The 25,703-nt window shown below is 36.9% G+C and overlaps 1 protein-coding gene and 1 pseudogene across 1 annotated transcript in view; one reads left to right on the top strand and one right to left on the bottom strand.

Annotated features, from left to right (window-relative positions):
- RADX (RPA1 related single stranded DNA binding protein, X-linked) overlaps nt 1–23,054 on the bottom strand; it is an 82,388-nt gene extending 59,334 nt beyond the window's left edge. Inside the window, exons 1-6 of the mRNA XM_045863744.2 lie at nt 22,313–23,054; nt 13,596–13,738; nt 12,274–12,466; nt 3,178–3,286; nt 2,893–2,984; nt 2,663–2,785 (exon numbers count right to left, since the gene is read on the bottom strand). Of these exons, the coding sequence (XP_045719700.1) occupies nt 2,663–2,785; nt 2,893–2,984; nt 3,178–3,286; nt 12,274–12,466; nt 13,596–13,738; nt 22,313–22,955 (1,303 nt within the window). The 5' untranslated portion in view covers nt 22,956–23,054. The remainder of the gene's footprint in view (nt 1–2,662; nt 2,786–2,892; nt 2,985–3,177; nt 3,287–12,273; nt 12,467–13,595; nt 13,739–22,312) is intronic.
- LOC123834566 (magnesium transporter NIPA2-like) lies at nt 5,270–6,332 on the top strand (annotated as a pseudogene).
- Nucleotides 23,055–25,703: the final 2,649 nt, after the last annotated feature.

Genomic DNA, 25,703 nt, shown 5'->3' with positions numbered 1-25,703 from the left:
AAAGGATCTAACACTTACTTTTCCTTTAGAAAGTACAGTGGCTGCACCTAACTGAAGTTACTGCTTGCACAGTTGAAGATGGCAAGTCTCTCTAATCAGGCATACAACTGAGTGTGAACAGTTATTTCCTACAGAGAAAAAACGCTTAGTTTCTCCAGGATGCTTTTACTGATTAACCCAATCTAACACTGATCCCTGAATTACTCTGACTCCTTCCACCAGATAGGGGTATACACTGTTAACTTGAATTTCCTTATGCATGTGTTTATCTTAATTAGACTTTAAGTCTCCATGACAGGGCTTATACAACCCATTCTTTACTATTCACCTTGCTGAATTGTTTTCAACTGTCTATCAATTAGTTAGGTAAAGTTTCATTAAGCCAACAACATTTTTTTAAATTTTAACTTATCACATGCCCAAAATGGTTGTGGTCTTATGAACTAGGAAATGAAGAAATAAATGTAAATACTTGTATCTCACAATAATGGTAAGTTCTCATTTGAGATAATACTTCCCTAGAGTATGATAACGATAAATCCATTCACTGTATCTAACATTTCCTAATTCTTTATCTTATAGCAACAAAAATAAATCTGTTGAAATGACTGAGTAACTCTCAACTAACATCACTCTTCCTTTATTTACAAAACTACAAATATGTCACTATTCATGGTTAAAGATCTTGATATAGGAATATCACAGAAACTTCTAATTCTCATTTCATGACTGTTAAAAATCAGACATTCCGACCTGACACCTTCTAGCTGTTTGACATCCAAGAAACTACTTAACTCCTCTGGACCTTTGTTTCCTCACCTGTGAATCTGTAAAAACATCAACTTTGAAGAAGGTAACTAGGAGTACAAAATGAGATAACATGTACGAGCTTCTGGTACATAGCAAACACTCAATATTAATTCTCCTTGGTTTTTCACTCTCCTTAATCAAAAGTAAAAAAGATTCCCTACTGGGCGCCTGGGTGGCTCAGTTGGTTAAGCAACTGCCTTCGGCTCAGGTCATGATTCTGGAGTCCCGGGATCGAGTCCCACATCGGGCTCCCTGCTCAGCGGGGGGTCTGCTTCTCCCTCTGACCCTTCCCCTCTCATGCTGTCTCCCATTCTCTCAGATAAATAAATAAAATCTTTAAAAAAAAAAAAAAAAAAGATTCCCTACTACCAAAGGATTCTGGTATTATTCTAGAAGATACTTGGTCATGTTCCCCTTCATGGGCCTGAAGCCCCCTCAATACTCACCAATCATTTGATAATTTTTTTCATCTTGGTCAAAATATGAACATAAATTGCAAATGTTGTCAACTACTGTACTAGAGTAAATCTCACCAAGGTCTGTATAAGGCTTTCTTAGAAAGATGTATTTTCCATTATCCGAAGAAATAGAACATGTATACTTGGCAACATTTCTGTGAAAAAATCATTATCTAAAACTTGTGTCAACTTGTTGTTTCAAGTGGCTACAAAGAGAGAGGGCCCTGGCCATAAAACCCACCTAAAACGAGGTAATGGAATTGTCATGAGAAGTCATCACTATCAATCATTTATGCCCTGAGAGAAGTTACATGAGAAATCATAGCTCCACTCACCTTGGAAGCCCATGCCTTGGTTTTGGCTAAAATTCTTTCTGCCCTCTCCCTCAATAGCTAGCATGAGGTTTAGCTCCATCCAGATATATTTTAAAATTTTAATCTCACAAGCAGATGGTAGAAACTAATAAGGTAATATCTGAATGGTGTGGAATGCTATTTTGTAATAACCAATAAAGGCGTAGCAGAACAACTCTTTATATGGTCTCTAAGTATCCTGATGCTCTACAATTTTTACCTTGTTGATTTTAAAAATTACGTATGGTCAAGACTGGGAGTTTTCCCAGTGTTGGCAAACATTTAACAATCAGTATTTTATTCATATAATCACTTGAAAAAACAGTGAAATAACACACTGTAGCTATAATAGCTTTGTAGTAGTACAAGTTGGTATAAGGAAAAATTCACTGAAGTTGTTAAAAAGTATTAAATATACTTTTTTCTTATCATAATAGATCTGAAGCATACCTAAAATGTTTTCAAATGAATAAAGTTAGTGGGAAAAATACCTCTGTATCTGAATAAATGCAAGGGGGAAATGTCAACACCAAAGTAACTAAAATATTGACCAGCTGGTATAACATTGCCAATGTAATATTAATTTAATACTCAAATGAAATCATACTGTCATTATTTAATTACACAGTCTGTCAAGCCTCTACCAGTTAATTCGATATTAGTAAAGTCTTCATTGTCTTTTTTGTGGTCTACTTAGTCAATTTCAAAATGGATACAAAGGGAACTGATTGCCTATGTTTTAGTTTCACTGAATGTTAAGCTTTTATGCCTGAAATGCTAATAATGAGAATTGATAAGAGCACCTGTTTTCTGAAAAACTGGTTTCAATCCCAAATTAATTCTGACTAGACAACCAGAAGGTGGTTAATATCTGTAATACCAAATATAATATTAATACAGAAAAAATTTAAACATGCTATCACACTGCTTGAATTTGCTAACTCAGTATCGTGCCACCCTGTAAATCAGTACACACTTTAACATTTTAAGTTAATGCCCCCATTTCCAAAAATAAAAAGATGCAAATACTGGATTGAGTACTTGGGTAAATATTCTCAAATATTTCTGGCTGAGATGTAGAAAACAACTCCACTATAAATGGCTGTTCTGAAGTCCCGTCAGCGATGTGAATCCAACGATATGACCAAAAATCTTCACGGTTTTCTATATGGATAGGATATTAGAATAAATGAAGGTAAACAATTATGCATATATGAGCACAGAACTATTCACCAAAATATTTTTTATGGCTTTCAATTTTAAAAGCTTACCTTTTTTTTTTGACCGCTGGACCCTTCCTACAAAAACTAAAATGCCAATAACATCACAGATGTGATTTTCTGGCATATCATCCAGTTCTGACCTAAAAAAAGCAAAATTGTTAAATATTGTATCTTTAAACAGTGAAAAAGCATTCTAAAATTATGATTGTGAAAATATATATCTATATAGTTGATACTCCATAATTTGGGGTAGATTTTGAGCAATAATAATATACTGTTTCAGTGGCTAAAGTTAAAAATTAATATTTAAGGTATTTTACATGAGTATTCTACCTTGTGATAAAGCGGTGATTTAATTTTGGCAATCTCCATTCAGGTTTCACCTGCTTTTCTGGAATGATAATTATGTTAGTTGGAGGATCTCGAAGGTTCAGGCAGATTTCTGAAAAACAAATATATTACTTTAATATGACATTTAATACAGATAAAAGAATATACTATGTGCACAAATTACACAGCAAAATATTAGACTGAACTCTTTTGAGCCCACCACTAACCCTAAGAACTAGACCATTATCAATAGCTTTCTTCTACTTATTCCTACATTATCATATCTACTTATCTCTTGACCAAAGGTTAGCCATTTCTTAGATTTTGTGTTTTATCATTTTTCTTAATTAAAAAAAAAAAGTTTTTGTCATTTATATGTTTTTGCCCAAACAAAATACTATTTGTTTTGTTTAACTTTATATGGATGAACTCATACCATATTCAGTGTTCTAGGGCTACCCTTTTCACTCAACATTATGGTCCTAAAATTCACCCATGTAGCTGCATGTAGTGCTTTTTTATTCTTATTCCCACTACTGAATAATGTTCCAGGGTGTTGATATATTACAATTTCATTTACCCATCATCGTGTTGATGGACATCTGTACTATTTCCTGTTTTTGCTATTACAAACAGGGTCACTATGAATTTTCTGTACATATCTCCCTGTGCACCCAGGCAAAATTTTTCTAGGGTATTATACCCAGGAGGGAAACCCTGGATTGTACAATGTACAAAAGTTCCACTCTACAGGCTAATTCTAAACTATTTTCAAGTAATTAACCTATTTATAGTTCTACCAGCAATGTGTAGGAATTCCCATTGATCAGTATCCTCTCCAAATTTTGCTATCAAATTTATTTTTTGTCAATTTAGTGACACAAAATGACAATTTGTTGTGGTCTTCATTTGTACTTCTCTTATTACTAATTATGTTGAATGACATTTCATATATTTATGATACATCCATGCATCATCTTTAAATTTTTTTTATTTTTAAAGATTTATTTTTATTTTAGAGAGAGAGAGAGTGGGGAAGAGGGGCAAAGGGGGAGGGAGAGAGAGTCTTGTAAGTCGACCCCGCATTGAACATGGAGCTGGAAGCAGGACTTGATCTCATGACCCTGAGATCCCAACCTGAGCCAAAATCAAGAGTTGGACGTTTAACCAATTGCACCACCCACGAGCCCCTCATGCACCCTCTTTTGTGAAATACCTGCTTGTGTCTTTTGCCCACTTTTCTATTGAATTTTTATCTTTTTTTTTTAAGATTTTATTTATTTATTTGAGAGAGAGAGAGAACACAAGCAGGGGAGAGGCAGAGGGAGAAGCAGACTCCCTGCTGAGCAGGGAGGCAGACACTGGGTTCCAACCCTAGGCTCCCCAAGACGTTTAATGGCTTAACCACTGAGCCACCCAGGTGCCCCTGTTTTTTCTTATTTATTTGAAGGAATTCTTTATATATATTGGACACTAATACTTTGTTGATTATATTATTGCAAATACATTCACCCATGTGTGCATTGCTTTTCGTTCTTTTTATGGTGTCTTTTGATGAAAAAAAGTTAATTTCAATGTAGGGGTAGTGGGGGGTCGCAGGTCGTGGGGGGCAGGTTCCCCTCTACACTCCCCCATGGAGGAATTGGCAGCCCCAGATGCTCTCATCTCCTTCTGTACTGAGATAAAGGTGCTACCCTCCCCTGTCCCCACCCCAGCTCAAGGGGCGGCCGCCCATGAGGTCTGCGTGGGCCTGTGAGCAGAGGTGACCAGGGCCAGGGCCAGATAGTGGGGGGGGATGCTGCATGGGGAAGCCGCGCCAGGGCCAGATAGTGGGGGGGATGCTGCATGGGGAAGCCGCATGGCTGGCCTCCAAGTGGAGCTGGAGCTACTCTGCCAGGGTTTAAAACTTAAGATGAGAATAAACAGTATTATTTATAAGGAAATGATAATGAATAAGTCATCTCTAACTGCTTCCAGCCTTTTTTTTTCGTAAAAGAGATCATATTAAACTTACATATTTTAAGATTGCATAATCCTGCCTCCAGCACCAGTGGTTTCTCTGTTGTGACTCACAAGAACTTTAGTAACAAACGAAATGATCCAGGAGCATGGAAAATAGGACTTTTACATTGGTTTGGGATTGGCTATGAGCTCCAGCATTTTCATTGGCGGGGGTTTCATTTTGGAAAAAAAAACAAAAAACAAAACAAGTCTTCTGTGACTTGCCAGGAAAGGCTCCATGAGAGCAGGTCAAGGTGGTCATGCGTATTTTAAAGAATGGTTGTCGTGGGCTGGATTGCTATCAATGGGAGCAGGTGCACCAGCCACCCTAGTGACTCTGATAGGGCCTCTCAGCGTCCTAGTAAGTGCTATTCCTTCTTCATACTTTCTAAATGAAACACTTAATCTTCATGGGAAAATTGGATATTTGGTAAGTATTCTAGGATCTACAGTTATGGTCATTCACGCTCCAAAAGAAGAGGAGATCGAGACTTGAAATATCTCACAAGCAGGGAGATCCAGGTTTTGTGGTCTTTGCAACACTTGCGGTTATTATGCCATTGATATTAATCTTCGTGGTTGGACCCCGCCATGGACAGACAAACATTCTTGTGTACATAACAATCTGCTCTGTAATCGGAGCGTTTTCAGTCTCCTGTGTTAAGGGCCTGGGCACTGCTATCAAAGAGCTGTTTGCTGGAAAGCCTGTGCTGCAACATTCCCTGGCCTGGATCCTGCTGCTGAGCCTTACAGTCTGTGTGAGCACACAGATTAATTGCCCGAACAGGGCCCTGGATATATTCAACACTTCCATTATGACTCCAATATATTACCTATTCTTTACAACATCAGTTTTAACTTGTTCAGCTCTTCTTTTTAAGGAGTGGCAAGATAAGCCTATTGATGATGTCATTGGTACTTTGAGTGACTTCTTTACGATCATTGTGGGAATATTCTTGCTGCATGCCTTTAAAGACGTCAGCTTTAGTCTAGCAAGTCTCCCTGTGTCTTTTTGAAAAGACGAGAAAGCAATGAACAGCAATATCTCTAACATGTATGAAGTTCTTAATAATAATGAAGAAAGCTTAACCTGTGGAATTGAACAATGTAGTGGTGAAAATATCTCCCAAAGAAACAGAAATCTCACAGCTTTTTAAGAAAAATGTAATTAGGGACGCCTGGGTGGCTCAGTCAGTTAAGCATCTTCCTTTGGCTCAGGTCATGATCCCAGGGTCCTGGGATCGAGCCCTGCATCGGGCTCCCTGTTCAGTGGGGAGTCTGCTTCTCCCTCTGCCTGCAGCTCCCCCTGCTTGTGCGCTCTCTCTCTCTCTGACAAATAAATAAAATAAAAAAAAATTAATTAAAAGATTAATCTATAATTGTGCTATAAAGTGAATTTGAATATCAGAATGTGTCTGAAAAAGCACTGTTCTCAAAAAATGTCCTCTAGAGACAATCTTTTTTACAATTTCACTGATTTGGATCAAGAAATTACCTTTCTTATATTTACATGATGGTAGCTCACTAAAATGACCTCAGTACATGGCCAATTTTTATTAACATTGTATTATTGTAGAGGTACTTTAAATTTTCCTTCACCAAAATCTAAATGCACTGACAGTTTTAAGTCTATAAAAATGCTTTATTTTTTCATTGGTGATGAAAATCTGAAATGTACATTTGTCATCCCCACTCCATCAATCCCTGACCACTTGAAGGCTTTCTGATTTAAAAAGGAACAAAATTTTCCTAATACATTATCCTGTGATTTACCTTACCTATAAAAATGACTCCTGTTTGATGAATTATTTTTTTTAAGATTTTATTTATTTATTTGACAGAGAGAGAGAGAGAGAGAGACAGTGAGAGGGGGAACACAAGCAGGGGGAGTGGGGGAAGGAGAAGCAGGCTTCCCGCTGAGCAGGGAGCCTGACGTGGCGCTCGATCCTAGGACCCTGGGATCATGACCTGAGCTGAAGGCAGCCACTTAACAACTGAGCCACCCAGGCGCCCCATTGATGAATTATTTTAATTTTGAAATGTTAGTTTAAGAGAATCCTAAGTTATTAAATGAAGAAAAACTCAATTTACCAAACAAAAAAGGGTAGGAAGTTGCCTGACGGAGATGTTTCTCATGCTGTGACTTATCACCACACATTTGATGATCTTCCTATGCCTTGATGGCACCTTGCTAAACCAGCGCATCCTGCGTCTATCAGGCTGCAGCCTGACTGGTTTCATTCTTCACTTTCTCTAATCCCTTGATACCTGGAACCTTGATAACCATTTTACATCAGCTCTTGTATTTTTCAGTATATTTTCATAATGAGTTATATTGTCATTTAGATCCAACAACTCTGGGAAATAAAGTCAAAAGACTAATTTCTTAAATTTAGTTCATGTTATAATAAAAAGATAAATTGAAACCCCAAAAAATATTTCAATGTAAGTTGGGTTTATTAATCATTCATTTACAAATGCTATTTCCTGTGTCCTATCCAAGAAATCCTTCCTTATTCCAAGGTCAAATGCATATTTCTTTATAAGTTCTTCTAAAAGTTTTGCCTTTTACATTTGCTATATATGGAATTGACTTTTTATACGGTATAAGATAGGGATATAATGTCATTTTTTTTCTCAAGTATGTAATTTTTTTTTCCAATACTATTTATTGAATAGTTCTTCCTTCCTTGATGATCTGTATAGCACACCTGTCATATCAAATTTTTGTGTGTTTAGGGCTATTTCTTGATCTATTGTGATTTACTGGTCAGTTTGTCTATATTACATGATCATAAATTTTTTATAATAACTCATGACATTTGTAGGAGAAGTCTTTACTCTCTCTACAGCCCCTTATTTTCTTCAGAACTGTCTTGACTAGTCTCTATAATTATGTGCCTCCATATAAATTTTAGTCAGTTTGTCAGTTCCGGAAAAAAAAAAAATCTTACAGAATAGCACTGAATCTGCAGATCAATTTGGGGGTACTTGACATACTTATGAAATTGAGACTGATTTCCTACCTAGGAACATGGGCTATTTCTCTATTTATTTAGAGGGCTTTCTATCCCCTTTTATGCAGTAGGTAATATTTTCTAAGAATTTGCTGTTTAGCAAACAAAGATTAAAACAGGATGAAGAGGGGGCACCTGGGTGGTTCAGTCAGTTGGGCATCCAGCTCTTGATTTCGGCTTGGGTCATGATCTCAGGGTCCTGGGATCAAGCCATACATCAGGCTCTGTGCTGGGTGTGGAGCCTGCTTGGAATTCTCTCTCTCCCTCTGCCCCTCCCCCCACCCACATTCGAGCATGCTCTCTCTCTGTTTCAAAAAAAAAAAAAAAAAAACCAGGATGAAGATACTTGATTTCTCATCTTGCCTATTAGCATCCATGTGATTAGAAAATTTACTTTACCTTTAAGAGTTTCAGTCTTTTCATATATAAGTGAGGAAAGTTTGTATTACATGACACTACCTTGCACCTACAAAATAGTTTGCATTTTACAAAGTACTTTCATAGTCATAGTTACCTGATTATATTTAAGTTCCCTTCCAGCTCCAAAATGCTAAGATTTTGAATGAAATAAATAACCCCTTCCCACCAAAACCCCAAATACTTGATGCTATTACCTCAGTGGGTATTATACAATACAGTTTGAAAAATCTCAAGATTTTAAAATGTTTATTTGGGATGCTAGCTGAATACTATTTGATAAAAGGTAGGACAGAATTATATGCCAAATGACAATATACAAAACCATACATTACTAGCAAATATATGCTATGTTTGGGGCGCCTGGGTGGCTCAGTCGTTAAGCATCTGCCTTCGGCTCAGGTCATGATCTCAGGGTCCTGGGATCAAGCCCCGCATCGGGCTCCCTGCTCAGCGGGGAGCCTGCTTCTCCCTCTCCCACTCCCCCTGCTTGTGTTCCCTCTCTCGCTGTGTCTCTCTCTGTAAAATAAATAAAATCTTAAAAAAAAATATATATATATATATATCCTATGTTTTACAAGAGAATTTTCACCTTTATAGGCTTCCATTTATTTGGTCTTTAAAAAAAATTGTATCTTAGTGTCTGTAACTTGGAACTACACATGTAAATATGAAAAAATAAACCAAGATCAATTACCCCAATAGTTTGTCTTTCAACATCAATACCTAGAAGGCAGTGATGGTACCACAAGCCCTTATTCCCTTACTGACCAACCCTGGCCCCCAATATATACTTTTTCTCATTTATCCTACTCATAACATTTAAACTACCCTGGTATTATTTGTAATCCTCACTCACACTTTCTTCTATCCAACTCATTCTCCCATTCTCCTGACCATTCATTCTTTCTTCAACTACATTTCTGTTCCTTTCCTCTCCCCTTTTGTTCATCACATCTTCTTACTTTTTACTGTCATTAATCCTTCATTTTATTGTAATCTGTTCATCTTAATGAACTGTAATTAGACTATTTTTTCTCAAGTTTTTATTTAAATTCTGGTTAGTTAACATACAGTGTAATATATTACCCTGTTAGACTAATTTTTTAAGGGTAGAACGCTGTATTACTTATCTTTGTATCTCTTGTGTCTAGCATGGTTTACAAAACTGTCATTTCCCTTCAAAAGATCATTAATCCATTTGAGCTTTTTAAAGATCATAAGTCAGTAGTTCTCAACTCTAGCTGTGCATTAGAATCGCTTGAGGATTTTTAAAGACACATCAATGTCTTGGTTCCCTCCTCAGAGTAACCAGATCAAAATCTCTGAACCTGGCATGCCTATGGTTCTTTCAGGCTCCCCAAGCGATAGTAATGTCCAGCCAGGGTTGAGCTCTGCATATATGTGTAGGCTCAGCAAACTATAGCCTGCAGATGGTTGCTTGTTTTTGCAAATAAAGTTTCACTGTAACACAGCCATGCCCATTCCTTACATATTACCTCTGTTTGCTTTCACTCTATAAAGGCAGACTGTGTACTTATGACAGAACCTATATTGCCTTTATAGAAATAGTTCGCTGACCCCTGATAAAGAGGGGAAAAGTCCTATTCCTTATTAAAAAGGTATGGGATAAAGTAGACTGATGCTAACACTGGTAAAAAGTAAAACTGTTTTAAAGACTAAAAGAAACATTTTCAGTATATTCTCATCTAAGTCTCTCATTTTAAAAAATAATTTCTATATTTGCAATTATTTACCTGAAAGTATAAATAGCCTCTCATGTCTAAAGGGAGTTTCCATTATGAAAATCTGGCCCTGTAATTCTATATAGCAGAGGTAGCATACTGCTTGATTCAATTTCAGTGTTAAGTTTTAGTAGCTGTTTATCTATTGACCACATGCTATCTATTGTTCTACTTTCCATATGTTTTTAAGGTTTAGAAACAGCTATTAATACCAGACACATTTCTAGATTTGCCCACAGCCGTGTAAAAATTGTGATTTAAATGAATTCTCTTTACACCAGAAAAACAGTGTATCTCATAAAAAGAACACTAGGTTAGGGGTCAGAAAAACTAGGTTTTACTTTTCACTGTGCCAGTGATTAAGTGACATCAACAAATTTCCTTACCTTATCTGTTATTGACAAATGTCTCAATTTTTACTAAAGCATTTTTTTTCCATGCTTGGTTGTGGAAAGAATTTACAAATTGACAGACATAATAATACATGTTGCAAATTAGCTTTTTGCCAGTTTTTTCCTGTATTCTCAAGTCCCAACATCAGTATCAGTTTAATTTCTTACCTTTCTATAATAAAGAGCAATGAGATAATGGACTAATTATACTAAACTACTAGGTAATGACTTATTCATCCAGCAAGACATGATTGATGTCTACCAAATCCTTAAGACGTTAATAAAGAATCATATGAGATTTTCATAAATAAACATGTATTTAAGGACACAGTGAACAAAGGCCATATTATCTGCACATTCTCCAAGTAATTTAGCTTAATGTATTAGTAGGGAATTTAAAATACATAGAATTACAGGTCCAGTATAAAACTAGTATGAGCCAAAAACAATACTTAAACTTGAGTGATATAATCTACCATTTTGAAAAACGGAAAGGCAAAAAATTCATATCCCCATCTGAAAACAACCACTTAATAATTGTAATGCTCCAAAAATATTTAGCATGATGCCAAGATGTCAAAACTTTGATTTCAATACTAATTAGGAAGAGCCTTTTCAAAATTGCAGCAATTCAGTTGCATTTGAATACTGACCGCAGGCTAGATAACAGCAATTTATCAATTTTAAATTTCCTGATTTTGATAACTGTACTGTGATTATAGAATAGAATGTTCCTGTTCTTAGGAAATACACACTGAAATATTACTGAAGTGTTCTGAGGTAAAGGGGTATGTGTGATGGCTGCCACTTACTCTCAAATGTTTCAGAGGACAAATATATATAGAGAGAGAGGTGGGGAATGATAAAGTTAAGGTAAATGTTAACAACTGTTGAATCCGTGTAAAGGGTATATGGCGTTCTTTGTACTATTCTTTCAACTTTTACCTAAGTTTGAAATTATTTCTTTTTTTTAAAGATTTATTTATTTATTTGAGAGAGCGAGAATGAGAGGGAGAGAGAGAGTACATGAGAGGGGGGAGGGTGAGAGGGAGAAGCAGGCTCCTTGCTGAGCAGGGAGCCCTATGCGGGACTGGATCCAGGGACTCCAGGATCATGACCTGAGCCGAAGGCAGTTGCTCAACCAACTGAGCCACCCAGGCGCCCAAGTTTGAAATTATTTCAAAGTAAAACGCTGACAAAAGCCTTTTTGAATAGCACCTTACAGTAACAGAAAAGTATATTCAAGTCATTAATTTAGTATTATAATACAAAAATAGAACAAAAAAAGTACATCCTAAGTGGAGCTCATTCATTAATCAACAATAAATATCTCACACTATTTCTTAGTAAATGCAATAATAAATAATTTATTAAGTGATTGCTTAAAATTTGTATAGTAAAGGAATTTAAAAGTTCCCCACGTTCTAACAGATTCAGCAATTTTTAGGAGCCTTTGGTTGATATGGTACTTTACAAATTTATACAAACAAAATAGCCATAAAACAGTAAATTTATCGAATACTTAACCCATTGTAGAAATTAGTTTGATCTGTGGATCCACCGGTAGAGGCTGCATCCTGAATGGGTAACTCTTTTTAACAGAATAATCCTGAAGCAGAAGAACTAAACCAACCCGCAAACTTTTATACCATTCAGGACACAGGGCATTCCACATAATCACAGACACCGTGCCTGAACTGTCAGCAACTTCTAAAAAGGTCTAGAAAAAAAGAGTGAAATAGCACATGCATATTTGTTACTTTTATCTCAGGGCATTCTCATTTTAAGAACAAGAAAGCAAAACTATAGGGGAATGACTGAATAAGTTATGATACAATCTGTAACTATGAAAAGTTATGATTTTCAGTGATAGAAAATACTTAAGGAAATGTTAAGTGATACAAAATTGTATGTACAATATGATTTCCATTTTGTAAGATAATTTAATATACGACATAGTCATGCAATACAGGATATGCATACATATACACATAGATGTGAGATATGTGCATATATATGTTATGTATGTATGTAGACATGATATATACATACAAAAAAGGGAATAAAACACTTGGATATTAATAGTGGCTCTGGTAGAATTTGGGGTGATATTACTTACCAGCTTTATTTATATAGCTTTCTGCATTTCCCAAATTCCCTCAAAGTATGTATAACTGTTATAATGAAGGCTTAATAAAACACTTAAAATAATTCTTGATAACATGTGAAAATATGGTAAAATGTTAAATAAGAAACCAAACAGGACAGAAATCAAGAAGGTAGTTCTCACTGACATTCTGTGGCACAGAGAGTCAAGATAACAGAAAAGTATCAGCTAGATTTGACAATTAGAAGGTCTCTAGTGAGTGACCAGCTGAAGAAAAAAGTCAAACTAATTGTGTCGAAAAGTAAATGGGAGGTAAGAAAGTGAAAACATCTAGCAGAGACTACTTCTCCAAGGAGCTTGCCAGAAGAGAAGAAGAGAGGGAATAGAGGAGTCCTGAGGTCAAAGGAGATTTTTGTATTTTTTTAAAATGAAAGACTAGAGTATGTCTCTATGCTGGTGCAGAAAGCACAGTAGAGAAGAAAAGGCTGAAGATACAGAAAAAAGTGTGAAGGAGACCAGTTGAATCAGGGAACTACAAGGTACCAATACAGAAAGAATTTCTTTTTGTGTAAGAAGTTATAGAAAAATACCTTGAAATATACATTTATGTATGTTTTAAAAATTATTAAATTAAACTTATAAAATATTATTTGAACATAAATTACCCTAATATGGAGTCAGGTCTATAAGCTATAATCTATAACTATTACATTAACATGTAATATCTTGTCATTACTTATACCTGGTACGGCTCAATCATCTTTTTATCAGGTTTTCCATAGTATCGCAGTTTCGATTTATGTAAGATTCTCACAAGCAATGCAGGAAAATTCCTTCTGTTAGCCCAGGTCATTTCAAGGTGAGATAGGGAAATTATTTTGGTATCTAGAATAAAAAAATAAAATAGAAAAAAAATCCTACTTAATATGTCATGTAATTTAAAAATTGTAATTTAAAAATGGTAGCTAGATCATCCCCGAAGCAACTTCTACTCACCAGCTAGGCCAGTCTATATACTTCTCACGTACAAAACTTAATAATACATGCTATCCTTAATAATAATAGCTAATATATAGGGGTGCCTGGGTGGTTCAGTCAGTTAAGTGGCCAACTCTTGATTTCGGCTCAAGTCATGATCTCAGGGTCGCTGAGTGTGGAGAGCCTGCTTAACTTGCTTAAGACTTTTTCTCTCCCTCTGCCTACCACCTTTCCAACTCTCTCGCGCACATGCATTCTCTTTCTCTAAAAAAAATAGCTAATACATAAATATGCCTTACTATGTGCGTGGCACAAAGGTAAATACCTATATTAACTAATATACTATCCCATCTTGAATGCCCTCTGCCTTGTCAAACTGGGTAATTACTTCCTGAAAGGCTTGGATCTAAACTCATCTCCCCCTGGGTGGGGGGATGGGTGAAACAGATAAAGGGGATTAAAAGAACACATGTTCTGATCAGCACTGAGAAATGTATAGTACAGTTAAATCATTATATTGTACACCTGAAACCAATATAACATTGTATGTTAATTATACTTCAATAAACTCATCTCCCTTAAGAAATTTTGTGGGAGAAACTCAGTGCCATGGAATATTTTCCCACTACCAAGCACTTACATGTTTAATTTACAGAATTGTTTTATGACATATTTCTGTATTGCCCTCACCGTAGTTTTATATGTGTAAGTTCTATATTTCCCAAACATGCCAGACATAGTCCTGTACCAGGGGCTTTGCACTTGCTGTTCCCTCTGTATGGAATGTCTTTTTTTTTTTTTTAAGATTATTTATTTATTTATTTATTTGACAGAGAGAGACACACAGCGAGAGAGGGAACACAAGCAGGGGGAGAGGGAGAAGCAGGCTTCCCGCTGAGCAGGGAGCCTGATGCAGGGCTTGATCCCAGGACCCTGGGATCATGACCTGAGCCGAAGACAGACACTTAACAACTGAGCCACCCAGGTGCCCCTGGAATGTCTTCTTAGATACCAGAGTGACTTCCCTCCTCCTCTCCTTCAAGTTTTGCTCAAAGGTCACTTTCTCAGTGATGTTATCCCTTACTACCCTATTGAAAAGCGATCCCTTTTCTTATGCCTCATCCCATCTTATTTTTCTACATAGTACTCATTATCTTCTCATATGTCATACAATTTACTTTGAAATTTTAATCTCCATGCCTGCTGGCAAATACAAAAACTGCTTAAAAGCTATTCACCATCTTTAAAAGATTAACTTGTATTTTTTATTTTATTCTTCTCTGGGTTAAGAGAGGTTCCATCTGCAATTCCGTCTACATTTTGCTCTCTCATAGTCCAATCCCAACTTTTAAAACCTGAATTTGTATTTATTCCAGTATTTTATTTCACAAGATATCTCCCACTTATTTTAATTTACATAATGCATCACCTACTCAACATTTTGGTATGAAAACCATATTTGTAATTTCTTTTTAATAAGAATTTAAGAGGAATGCTGTAGTTACACCCGTATCATAAAAAACATACTATTTTTAGTCTTCAGATATCTTGTATACTTTTCCTTCTACATTCTTCCAAAAAATTTATAGCTCAGAATCATAGGTCCTAATATTTTCTCTGACATAACTGATTTCCTTTTTAATTAGGTCAGATGAATTTTGGATCAGTTCTGAATTATCTGAAATGTACGTGGAACACTCTTGGTCAATGAAGGCACATATGCTTTCACTAACTAGAATAAATTCAAGAGTTATATGCTTTTGTAAAACCAGAGTTCTAAAAGCCACTGCTTCCACTATAACTGAGTCCACAGAGTTAGCTCTGATCAGACATCTGCCTGGTTAATATTTTCCCAGTTTGGGTTTTTAACTCACAAACTTCATAGAATATACATATCTCTCAAATCCAAAAAGAAATTACACGCTATACATAGACAGTGAAGAATCTGTATAAATTCACAAAAATGTGTTCATTTTCAAAAGAAAGAATGAAAATAAATAAACTGGATATTCAATATAAAATGTTAGATAGCAAGTTATGGAACAGTGATTCTCAAACTTTCTGGTCTCAGGAGCCTTTACATTCTTAAAAATTACTGAAGACCTCAAAAAGCTTTTATTTATGTGGGTAATATCTATCAACACTTGCCATATTATAAAGTAAAACTAAGAAATAAAAAATTATTCATTAACTTCCTTAAAAACAATAAACCTATTATGTATAATATAAATATATATATATTTTTGAAAAATGTCTCTATTTTCCAAAACAAAAAAATCTAGTGAGAAGAGGAGCACTAGTTTATATTTTTGTAAATCTTTTTAGTGTCTAGCTTAATAGAAGACAGCTGGATACTCATATTTCTTTGGCATTCAGTCTGTTTCAATGTCACATGTCCTGTAGCTTCTAGAAGACTCCACCACATACTTTCAGAGAATTAAAGTGATAAAAGGTAAATGAAGTCTTAGTAGTATTATTATGAAAATAGTTTTGATGTGAATCCCTTGAAAAGGTCTTGGGGACATCTCTAGAGGTCCTTGAACCATACAATGAAAACCACTGCAAAAGAATAAATCTAAGGAATGCAAAAAGGAATAAAGAGTTGAAAATAATGTATTAGAAAAACACAGAACTGTTAAATCCAATTCCTGGAAAAATTAATGAAAAGGTAGACCTCTGACAAGTGCAACCATGAAGACAGAAAACAAAAATATGTTTGAAATGTGATCAACTATAAACCTAGAGAAAAATATGATTATATGTGATTATATATCACTAAACTTGAAAATATCAGTGAAATTAATAATCTTCTAGGAAAATATGAATTATCAATATTGCCTTAAGCAGAAGAAAACTGGAATAGGTCAATATCCATGGAAGAAAGTGAAAAAGTTCACAAATAATGACCTCTAAAAATGGCACCAGGTTCTAACAATTAATTTTATAAACATAGTTAAATCCTGAAAAATTATGACAAAAATAGTACACAGGAAAAAAAAAAAAAACAACCCATAAATCCAAATCATTTATGATGGCAAATATCCTCAATCAAATACTTTTAAACCCATATAGCAAAATGCCAAATTGCATCATGACTAAGTACAGTCCTAAACACCTTGTATTATTCAAGAGGAAGATATTATAAATTGTGAATAATTCTGGAGATTGACACAAAAATCAAAGTTTAAATAATTTTGTTGAAACATTAAGGGTAACCTCTAGGAGAATACAAATTAATGTATAACTTCTAAAGCACTAGAAGAAAAAGAAATTTAAATCTTGCAAAAGGAAAAAAAAAAATAAGGCATGCCGTATAGTAAACATAAAGTAGTTCTGCGAGAACAGGTACAAAAGCATCATTAATGACTTTAAATTTAATTGGATTAAATCCATCTCTTAAAAGAAAAAGAACTGGTTTGGGTCAAAACCCCCAAATCTTAGCTATGTATTTCTTTAAAAAGACAAATGTAAAACAAAATAGAAATAAAGGGATGGACAAAGATACGTACACTAGGTCAGTTCTCCAGATGTGGCCTTTGCACCACCAGCATCATTAGCACCAGTGAACTTCTTAGAAATGCAAATTCTAGGGCCCTACCACAGACCTACTGTATCAGAAACTGGTGGTGGGGCCCAGAAATCTGCATTTTAAAACACTTTTGAAGTGATATGGATGCCCATTCATGTTTGAGAACCACTGCCCAAAATGCCAACTAAAAGACAGCAGCAGTAGTAAATAGTACTATCAAGACAAAATAGAATGCAAGGCATGAAAGGACAAAAAAATTCCATACTGATAAAAGGCTAAAAATCCACCAACAAGATATTACTGTTATAAAATTTTATACATTATACATTTAAATCAAAAACTTTTAGAAATACAAAGAGAAATGAACAAAACCACTGTCATAAAGAGAAGCCAATATTCCTCTCAGAGAAATGGGCAAATAAAATCGATTTAAAATAAGAACTGCAATACTTTAATTAAAATTTAAAAACGTGTTATAGGGGCGCCCGGGTGGCTCAGTTGGTTTAGTGGCTGCCTTTGGCTCAGGTCATGATCCTGGGGTCCTGGGATCGAGCTCTGCATCTGGGCTCCCTGCTCTGTAGGGAGTCTGCTTCTCCCTCTCCCTCTGCCCCTTCTCATCCTCCCCCACCCCCCACTTAAGTTCTCTCTCTTAACATAAATAAATAAAATCTTTAAAATAATTTAAAAACTTGTTATAATAGACTTCATATATAATAAGTAAGCTTTTTCTAAAATTTTGAGGGTTAAAGAGGAACTCAAATTTAAAATCAGAAAATATGAATAATGAGTAAAAATAAAATCTCTACACTTCAAAACCTAGTGTATGCAGCCACAGCAGTATCCATGGGAAATTTTGGAATTTTAAAAGCTTTTGGAAGAAAGAAATAAGGAAATAAGTGAACCAAGCATTCAACTTAAGAAGGTAGTACAAAAAAATATGAACAAAGGAAATACAAGAAATTAAAGATATGTGTTAATAAAGTAGAAAACATCTCCCCAATATAGACTTAATTAGTAAAGCTAAAAGTGTTTTTTTTTTAAATACTAATAGACAAGCCTCTGGCAAGGATGACCATAAAAAAGGGTAAACACATAAATACTAGGAATGTAAAAGAGGATGAAACAAGACTAAAATATTTTAAAAATATAAACTAAAATTTAAAAATAGAGACTACTGCATACAACTTTGAGATCTAGGTGAAATGAGATTTCCTAGTAAAATATCAACTCTCACAAATGGACTCAAGAAGAAGTGTTATTGATTTCATTACTTTTTCTATGAGAAACTGAAAAGGAGTCATTCTCTCAACCCCCAATCCTGGACCACGGCCCCAGGTTCAAATAGTTTTAGGGGTAAATTCTACCAAACCTTCAGTGAACAAATGATTTCTGTAAGCACAGAAAAACAGGCAAGTTTCCCAACTCATTCTACTAGCTAATATTAATTAACCTGATATCAATATTGGGCTGAAATAGTAACCGCCTAAAAAAGTAAAATCTATGGAACAAATTCACTTTAAATATGTATGTAAATATAACAACCATGACCAAATAGAGATATAAAAGTGGTTCAACATTAGAAAATCCATTAATGTAATTTATTTTATGCATTCCTTTATTCAACAAACACTTACTGAACGCCTACCACATGGCAGACACTGTTCTGGGTATAGGAGAAATGCCTCACAGCAGTGAAAAAAAACAGACTCCTTGCCCTCATGGATCTTATAAATCAGTGGGAGGAAAAAGAAAACAACAGAAAAAATAATTTCAGAGTGTTATCAATCCTATGAAGGGCATTTCCATGGTGATGCAATAACAATAAATGGGGAGGGAATACATATTTAAACAACCCTTTTCTTTTTTTTTTTAAAGATTTTATTTATTTATTTGAGAGAGAGAGTGAGAGAGAGAGAGAGCACAAGAGGGGGGAGCCGGAGAGGGAGAAGCAGACTCCCCGCCAAGCAGGGAGCCCGATGCGGGACTCGATCCCGGGACTCCAGGATCATGACCTGAGCCGAAGGCCGTCGCTTAACCAACTGAGCCACCCAGGCACCCTAAACAACCCTTTTCTAACATATTTTATATATTCGAGTTGAAACCTGAAGATGGGAAGGAACTTTCCAGAAAGAGGAAAAAAGCAGGAGCAACATACTAGAGGAAGGAAAGAGCAAGGAGGTTTGAGATAAAAAAAAAAAAAAAAAAAAAAGGCCTGTATTCTGGAAACGAAATGGTGGCGGAGAAGGGTTAGAGAGGTGAGTAAGGGGACTGGGCAGGGCAGGGGCCTGTAAACTACAGCCCTTGAGCTAAATCTGGCTTGCTGCCAGGTTTTGTAAATAAAGTTCTACTATAAAACAGCCAAACCCATTAATTTACATATTGCCTATGGCTGCTTTTGCTATACTCTGGCCAAGTTGAATAGCTGTGACTGGAGACTATATGACCGACAAAGGCAAAAAGATTTACCATCTGGCCATTTAAAGAAAGTTTGCCCACACCACAGGGCCTTGCGCACCCTGACAGGAGGTCGGGATTGTTGTCTAAGTGCAATGGGGAGCCACTGAAGAGATTTAGACAGGAGATTGGCAAGATCTAACTTCCATTTTGAAAAGCTGTCTTTTAGATCACCATATTGGTTACCTTTGGAGTAGGATATTGACCAGGAGAGGGCCTTAGGGAGACTTTTGAGATGCTTAAAATGTTCTGTATCTTGATCTGGGGGCAGGGGTGGGGATGGTTTCAAGCTTTATTTTCAAGCTGTATTTTTAAGACTTTAACACTTTGTACATATCATACCTTAATAGAAAAGTTTTAAAAAAGCACAAAAGTGCACCATAAACAATGTTAAAAGAAAGGGGACAGAGTGTGAGAATGTAATTTGCAATATATAGCAAATACCACCCATTAGCAAAGAAATCAGAAAAGTCAAGAGATATAATTTAAAATTAGCACAATATGGGGAAATGGGCATTCATACATACGTTAGGGGGAATATAGATTGGTAAAACCTTTTCAGAAGATGATTTATCAATATCCATCAAATTAAAAAATTTAAATATTCTTTAACCCAGCAATTTCACTTCTAGGAATCTATCCATTTAACAGAACTACTTGAACATAAAGAACAAGTATGTGTATATCCTAATGATGTTCAGTGCTGGATCTAAACCTGAAAAACCAGTAACTGCCTAAAATTGATAATTACCCATTCACATGAGCATGATTATATAAATTATGGTATACCCTTACTGTGGAAGTGTGTATGTGCAGATGTACATTAAAGATGCTTGAGATAAGTGTAAACAACAAATCATGCCACGCCACAGAATTTTTTTTTTTTCAGTGATACACACCAAACTGCTGAACCTTTGGAGTTTTGAGAGGAAAGTTGAAGGCATAGGAGGAGGAGGTAAAGGGGTCTTTCACTCCACCCCGACATTTTATTATTGAAAATTTTAAACATACAGCAAACTTGAAAGAACACCTATATACCCCCTTCTAGATTTTGTCATCAAAATTTTACTATACCTGGGTCTTACACTTTTAATACAATATACTTTTTTATGTCTACACAAATAAAGTACTTTTAATATTATCTTGCCCATTAGGTGTTCAATAAGTGTTTGCTTTTCAGTCTGTATTGCTCTTTTTCTTGCTAGCCAACAATATACTTCTAAATATAGTTTGGATTTTTTAGCACATGGACATTGCCTTTTGTAATAAAAATATGTGTTCAATAATGGATATCACTTTCATAGTCAGAAAAATGAAATATATTTTTACAAATTATTATTCCCCTCTTAATTCTTCTAGACACCAATTTTTCATTTATGTATTCAAGCCTAAAAATAAAAATGATCAACACTTAAGAGTAGTAATGCAGTGCCGCCTTAGTCCATGCTTGAGATAAAAATCATTCCATTATTTCATCCCCGAAATTACTATCTTGCTTTTAAAGCTTAAGTTATTTAAATCATCCTTGTCCACACATTTCTATAACATCTTTTTCCCCTTATAACTGGATATTACTTTAATTGCATATTTTTGATCCCTCTGTCTTTTCACTTTCAAGCCTGTTGCTGATACACGTCATAGCAAGACTATATATGAGCTAATATTATGACTGCAATGTAAAAAGAAAAAACTGAAAAGCCGTTAAATGTAGAAAATTATCTTTCTTCCTTGAGTACTTCCGCCTTTATTTTATTTTTTGGGGGTTTTATTTGGTCCCCGTTCCATATACGTACATGCCTATAGTACTATCATTCCCCTTCCATCCCTGATAAAATATGTTTTACAGCAGTTGCTGATGACGAACAGGCATTTTCAGGCTAACTTCCTACTTGTGGTACGGAAGAATTAAACTTCTCAGGTCAGTATTGTCCGTGATACGCAATAAGAAACATAAAAATGAAAATTCCAAGCCTGTCCACAAAAATCACACATTCAAAAAAGCAGTATTTACATAACTGCTACACTCAAAGACATAAAAATGGCGTTTCATTAATGCAAATTATTAAGGAATAAATCACGGAACATCCTTTTTGGAATGAAGGTTAAAACATGCAAAACCACGAATATTTACGACTTTTATGCCAAATTCAAATCTATACACTCGCCAACCAACACAGAAAAGTACTATTTCCACAAGTGGAATGGGAATGAAACGAAAGATAATTCCACCGTAGGCAAACGCACACACAAGTATATATGCCAGATTAAATCTGAGATGTATTCAGACAGTTCCTGAATGGCCACTTGAATAATCGAAGCAAGACACGGGCTGTGCAAATTTCATTAAGGGAGCGCCAATTCGACATCCAGGAGCATTTGTTTATTCCCACTCGCGGCTTGAAATGAACAATACCAATGCACCCTCCTTTCCTTTCCCATTAACGCAAGCTCCCGAAAACTATTTTTTAACCCCTCCATCATTCCCTCCCATTACTTACTGTTAAAATTGTGTTCCTCGGGTTGCTTGTTGGTTAACCAAATATCTCCATATGGATCTTCGTTATTCCACAGGGCCAGGTAATGACTCTTCCCGCCTCTTAAAGGCCTCTCCGGTACCTCCTCGTGCGCACTATTTCTGAATGGAGTTTCTAGAGAAATAGCCTCCAGGGTCTCCCCACAGTGGACGTTATCTATGCACAGGATCCCCTGGCCTAATCTTTTCTCGTTGTAAAGACACGAGACTCTGGAAATTTTCATTTCTATGCCAACTTTAAGAATATTTTTATATACGAGAAAGTTCAGGCTGGGGTCCAGGTAGCACTTCTCCTGGTACACCCCGTCCGAGATCGTCACATCATAGCAGTAAAGGGGAGGTTTGGGTATCGTGTCGCGTGGCTCATCCTCTAACAGGTACCTCTGGACGGCCAGCACAGCGACAGGCACCACCTCCGACGGGGTGACCCACTGCAGAGGTGAATCCGTTATCTGCTCAAGAACCTTTTGGATCCAGGACCTGCGCCCATGGGCACCGGCCCTTCGGATCACCCCTCCCGGGACCCCAGCCCGATTTCTCTCAGGATTCGGAAAATCTAGCCCGGCATGTGAGGGGCCGGCCTGAGGCTGACCTAACTCACCAGACATTGTGGGGTAACTGCGTACTCTCTTCACTCCTCAAAGCTACGCTGCCCGGTCCAAAGCTGAGGACTAAGAAACCGCGCGCTTGGGCGACGATCGCTAGCTACTCTGCTCCCGCGGACTGGCAAGGCTCCGCCCCCGAAGCGAGGCTGCAAAGACGTTCCGCGTGCCGGCGTCAGCTCTCTCGCCCCACCCCTCTCTGGGCGCGCTTCCAACTCGCAGGCACCGTTACTAGGCAGTCACACGCGCGGTTACGTAGCAGATCCTCCCACCTGGTGCCCGCCGGGTCGTCTGGGGAGGAGGAGGGGGAGGGACAGCGTTGGTCGCCATGGTTCCCAAAACGTCGCAAGAGGGAGGAGGAGGAGCACTGGTGGCTCTTCCAGAAAGGAGAGTGCTGAGAGGCAATGGAAAAGAGGAAGTGGCTGGAAGCGGGGTATGAGCCGTCCTAGCTCAGGTGTTTGGGGGTTGGGGCCTTGGGCCAGCTACAGAAAGTAAATTAGAGTTCATTAATATACATGAATGCCATACCACAGGTCTCCTATAGTATGAACAAAACCAGGTAATGTAGGCAAAGCCTTCGGGAAAGACCCTAGCACAAAAAGTCCGCCATAAACGTTAGTTGCTCTTGCTATGAGCATTAGCATAATTGTCTGTAGTGACTCCCTGAGTGCAGCGTTGGTGAATTAGTGATTAAGTGCAAACGAAAACAGAGAATTATAGAACTGGCTTGGTAGAGAGCTGCGTTTAGGTTAGAATTCTTAAAATGTGCTTATGTTTTATACAATACCTGGCTTAACAGCGAAGATACAGAATGTCAGAAACTGCTTTTCTTTTCTTTTTTTTTTAAAGATTTTATTTATTTGAGAGAGAGAATGAGAAAGAGAGCACATGAGAGGGGGGAGGGTCAGAGGGAGAAGCAGACCCCCTGCTGAGCAAGGAGCCCGATATGGGACTCGATCCGGGACTCCAGGATCATGACCTGAGCCGAAGGCAGTCGCTCAACCAACTGAGCCACCCAGGCGCCCAGAAACTGCTTTTCTAAACTACAAGGAATGTATGCGGAATGACTATAAAGTGAAAAAGCTGGTAAGAATAGTCCAAATTAGGGCGCCTGGGTGGCTCAGATGGTTAAGCGTCTGCCTTCGGCTCAGGTCACGATCCCGGAGTCCCGGGATGGAGTCCCATATCGGGCTCCTTGCTCAGCAGGGGGTCTGCTTCTCCCTCTGACCCTCTCCCCTCTCATGCTGCTTCTCTCTCGCTCGCTCTCTGAAAAATAAATAAAATCTTTTAAAAAAAAGAATAGTCCAAATTAAAAATAGGCCATTTGTTATATGTGCCCAGGTGTGCTAGTATGCAGACATACTTCTGAGACCCTTCAGGTTTGGTTCTAGACCACCGCAATAGAGTGAATAGGGCCATAAAGCGAGTCAAAGGAATTTTGGGGTGTCCCAATGCATAGAAAGTTATGTTTATACTACACTGTGGTCTATTAACTATGCAATAGCATCATGGCTAAAAAGAACATTGAACGTACCTTAATTTAAGAATATTGCTAAAAATGGTAACTGTAATCTGGGCTTTCAGCAAGTCCTAATCATTTTGCTGGTTGCCTCAGTGTTGATGGCTGCTGACTGATCAGGTTGATGGATGCTAAAAGGTTGGGGTGGCTATGGCAACTTCTTAAAATAAGACAAGGATGAAGTTTGTCCCATTGATTAACTCTTCCTTTCATGAATGATTTCTCGGTAGCATGAGATGCTGTTTGATAGCATTTTACCCACAGTGGGAACTTCTTTCAAAATTGGAGTCAATCCTGTCAAACCATGCCTCTGCTTTATCAACTAAGTTTACATAATATCCTAAATCCTTTGTTCTCATTTCAGCAGTCTTCACAGCATCTTCACTAGGCATAGAGTCCATCTCAAGAAACCACTTTTGCTCATCCATAAGAAGCAACTCCCCATCTCTGAAAGATTTATCATGAGACTGCAGCAATCCTATCACATCTTCAGGCTCTACTTCTAATTCTAGTTCTCTTGCTATTTCCGCCACAGCTGAAGTTACTTTCTCCTCTGAAGTCTTGAACCTTCAAATTTGTAAAAAACGGAATACTTGTGAAGCGCAGTAAAGTGAAGCGCAATAAAATGAGAGAGTGTAGTAATTGTCCTAAGAATACTTTTCAAAGATGGTTATAGGTTTGTTTTGATTATACTAATTTTCTTTTGCTCTCTATTTCATCGTTGTTTATTAACTATTTATGAATTCCCTACTATGAGGCACGCACTGTTCTAGGCCATTGGGAATCACAGTAGTTAGGCTCCTTTAGTCAAGCTTCTTCTCATTTGCTTGAGCTGAAAAACCCTGACATTATTAATATTTAACAAATTCATTCATTCTACACATATTTCTTGAGTATCTGCTCTGGGCCAGGTACAATCTTGCTATGGAGACCAAAAAACATAATAAGGGAAAAGGGAGTGGAGGGGGCAGGAGTTAATATTTTATATCAAGGAGTATGATGATTTGGGAAGGGCTCTCTATTAAAAGACTGAACAGAGTGGAGACTTACAAGAAGTGATGGAGTGGGTATATGGATATCTTGGGAAAGGACTTTTGAATCTGAGGGAACAGCAAAAGCAGATTCCATGAGATAAAAGAATGCTTACAGGAAATGCAAAAGCCATTGGCTGGAGTGGAAGGGTGAGGGGGAGAGTGATAGGAGATAAAGTCAGAGAGGTAGCAGGGCTCTGCGGG

This window comes from Mirounga angustirostris, unplaced genomic scaffold (assembly GCF_029215605.1).
Source record: "Mirounga angustirostris isolate CCGP_5_RB_7025 unplaced genomic scaffold, mMirAng1.0.hap1 SCAF_11, whole genome shotgun sequence".
NCBI lineage: Eukaryota > Metazoa > Chordata > Mammalia > Carnivora > Phocidae > Mirounga > Mirounga angustirostris.
Note: the sequence above shows the minus strand (reverse complement) of the source record. Positions and strands in the feature narration are given on the sequence as shown.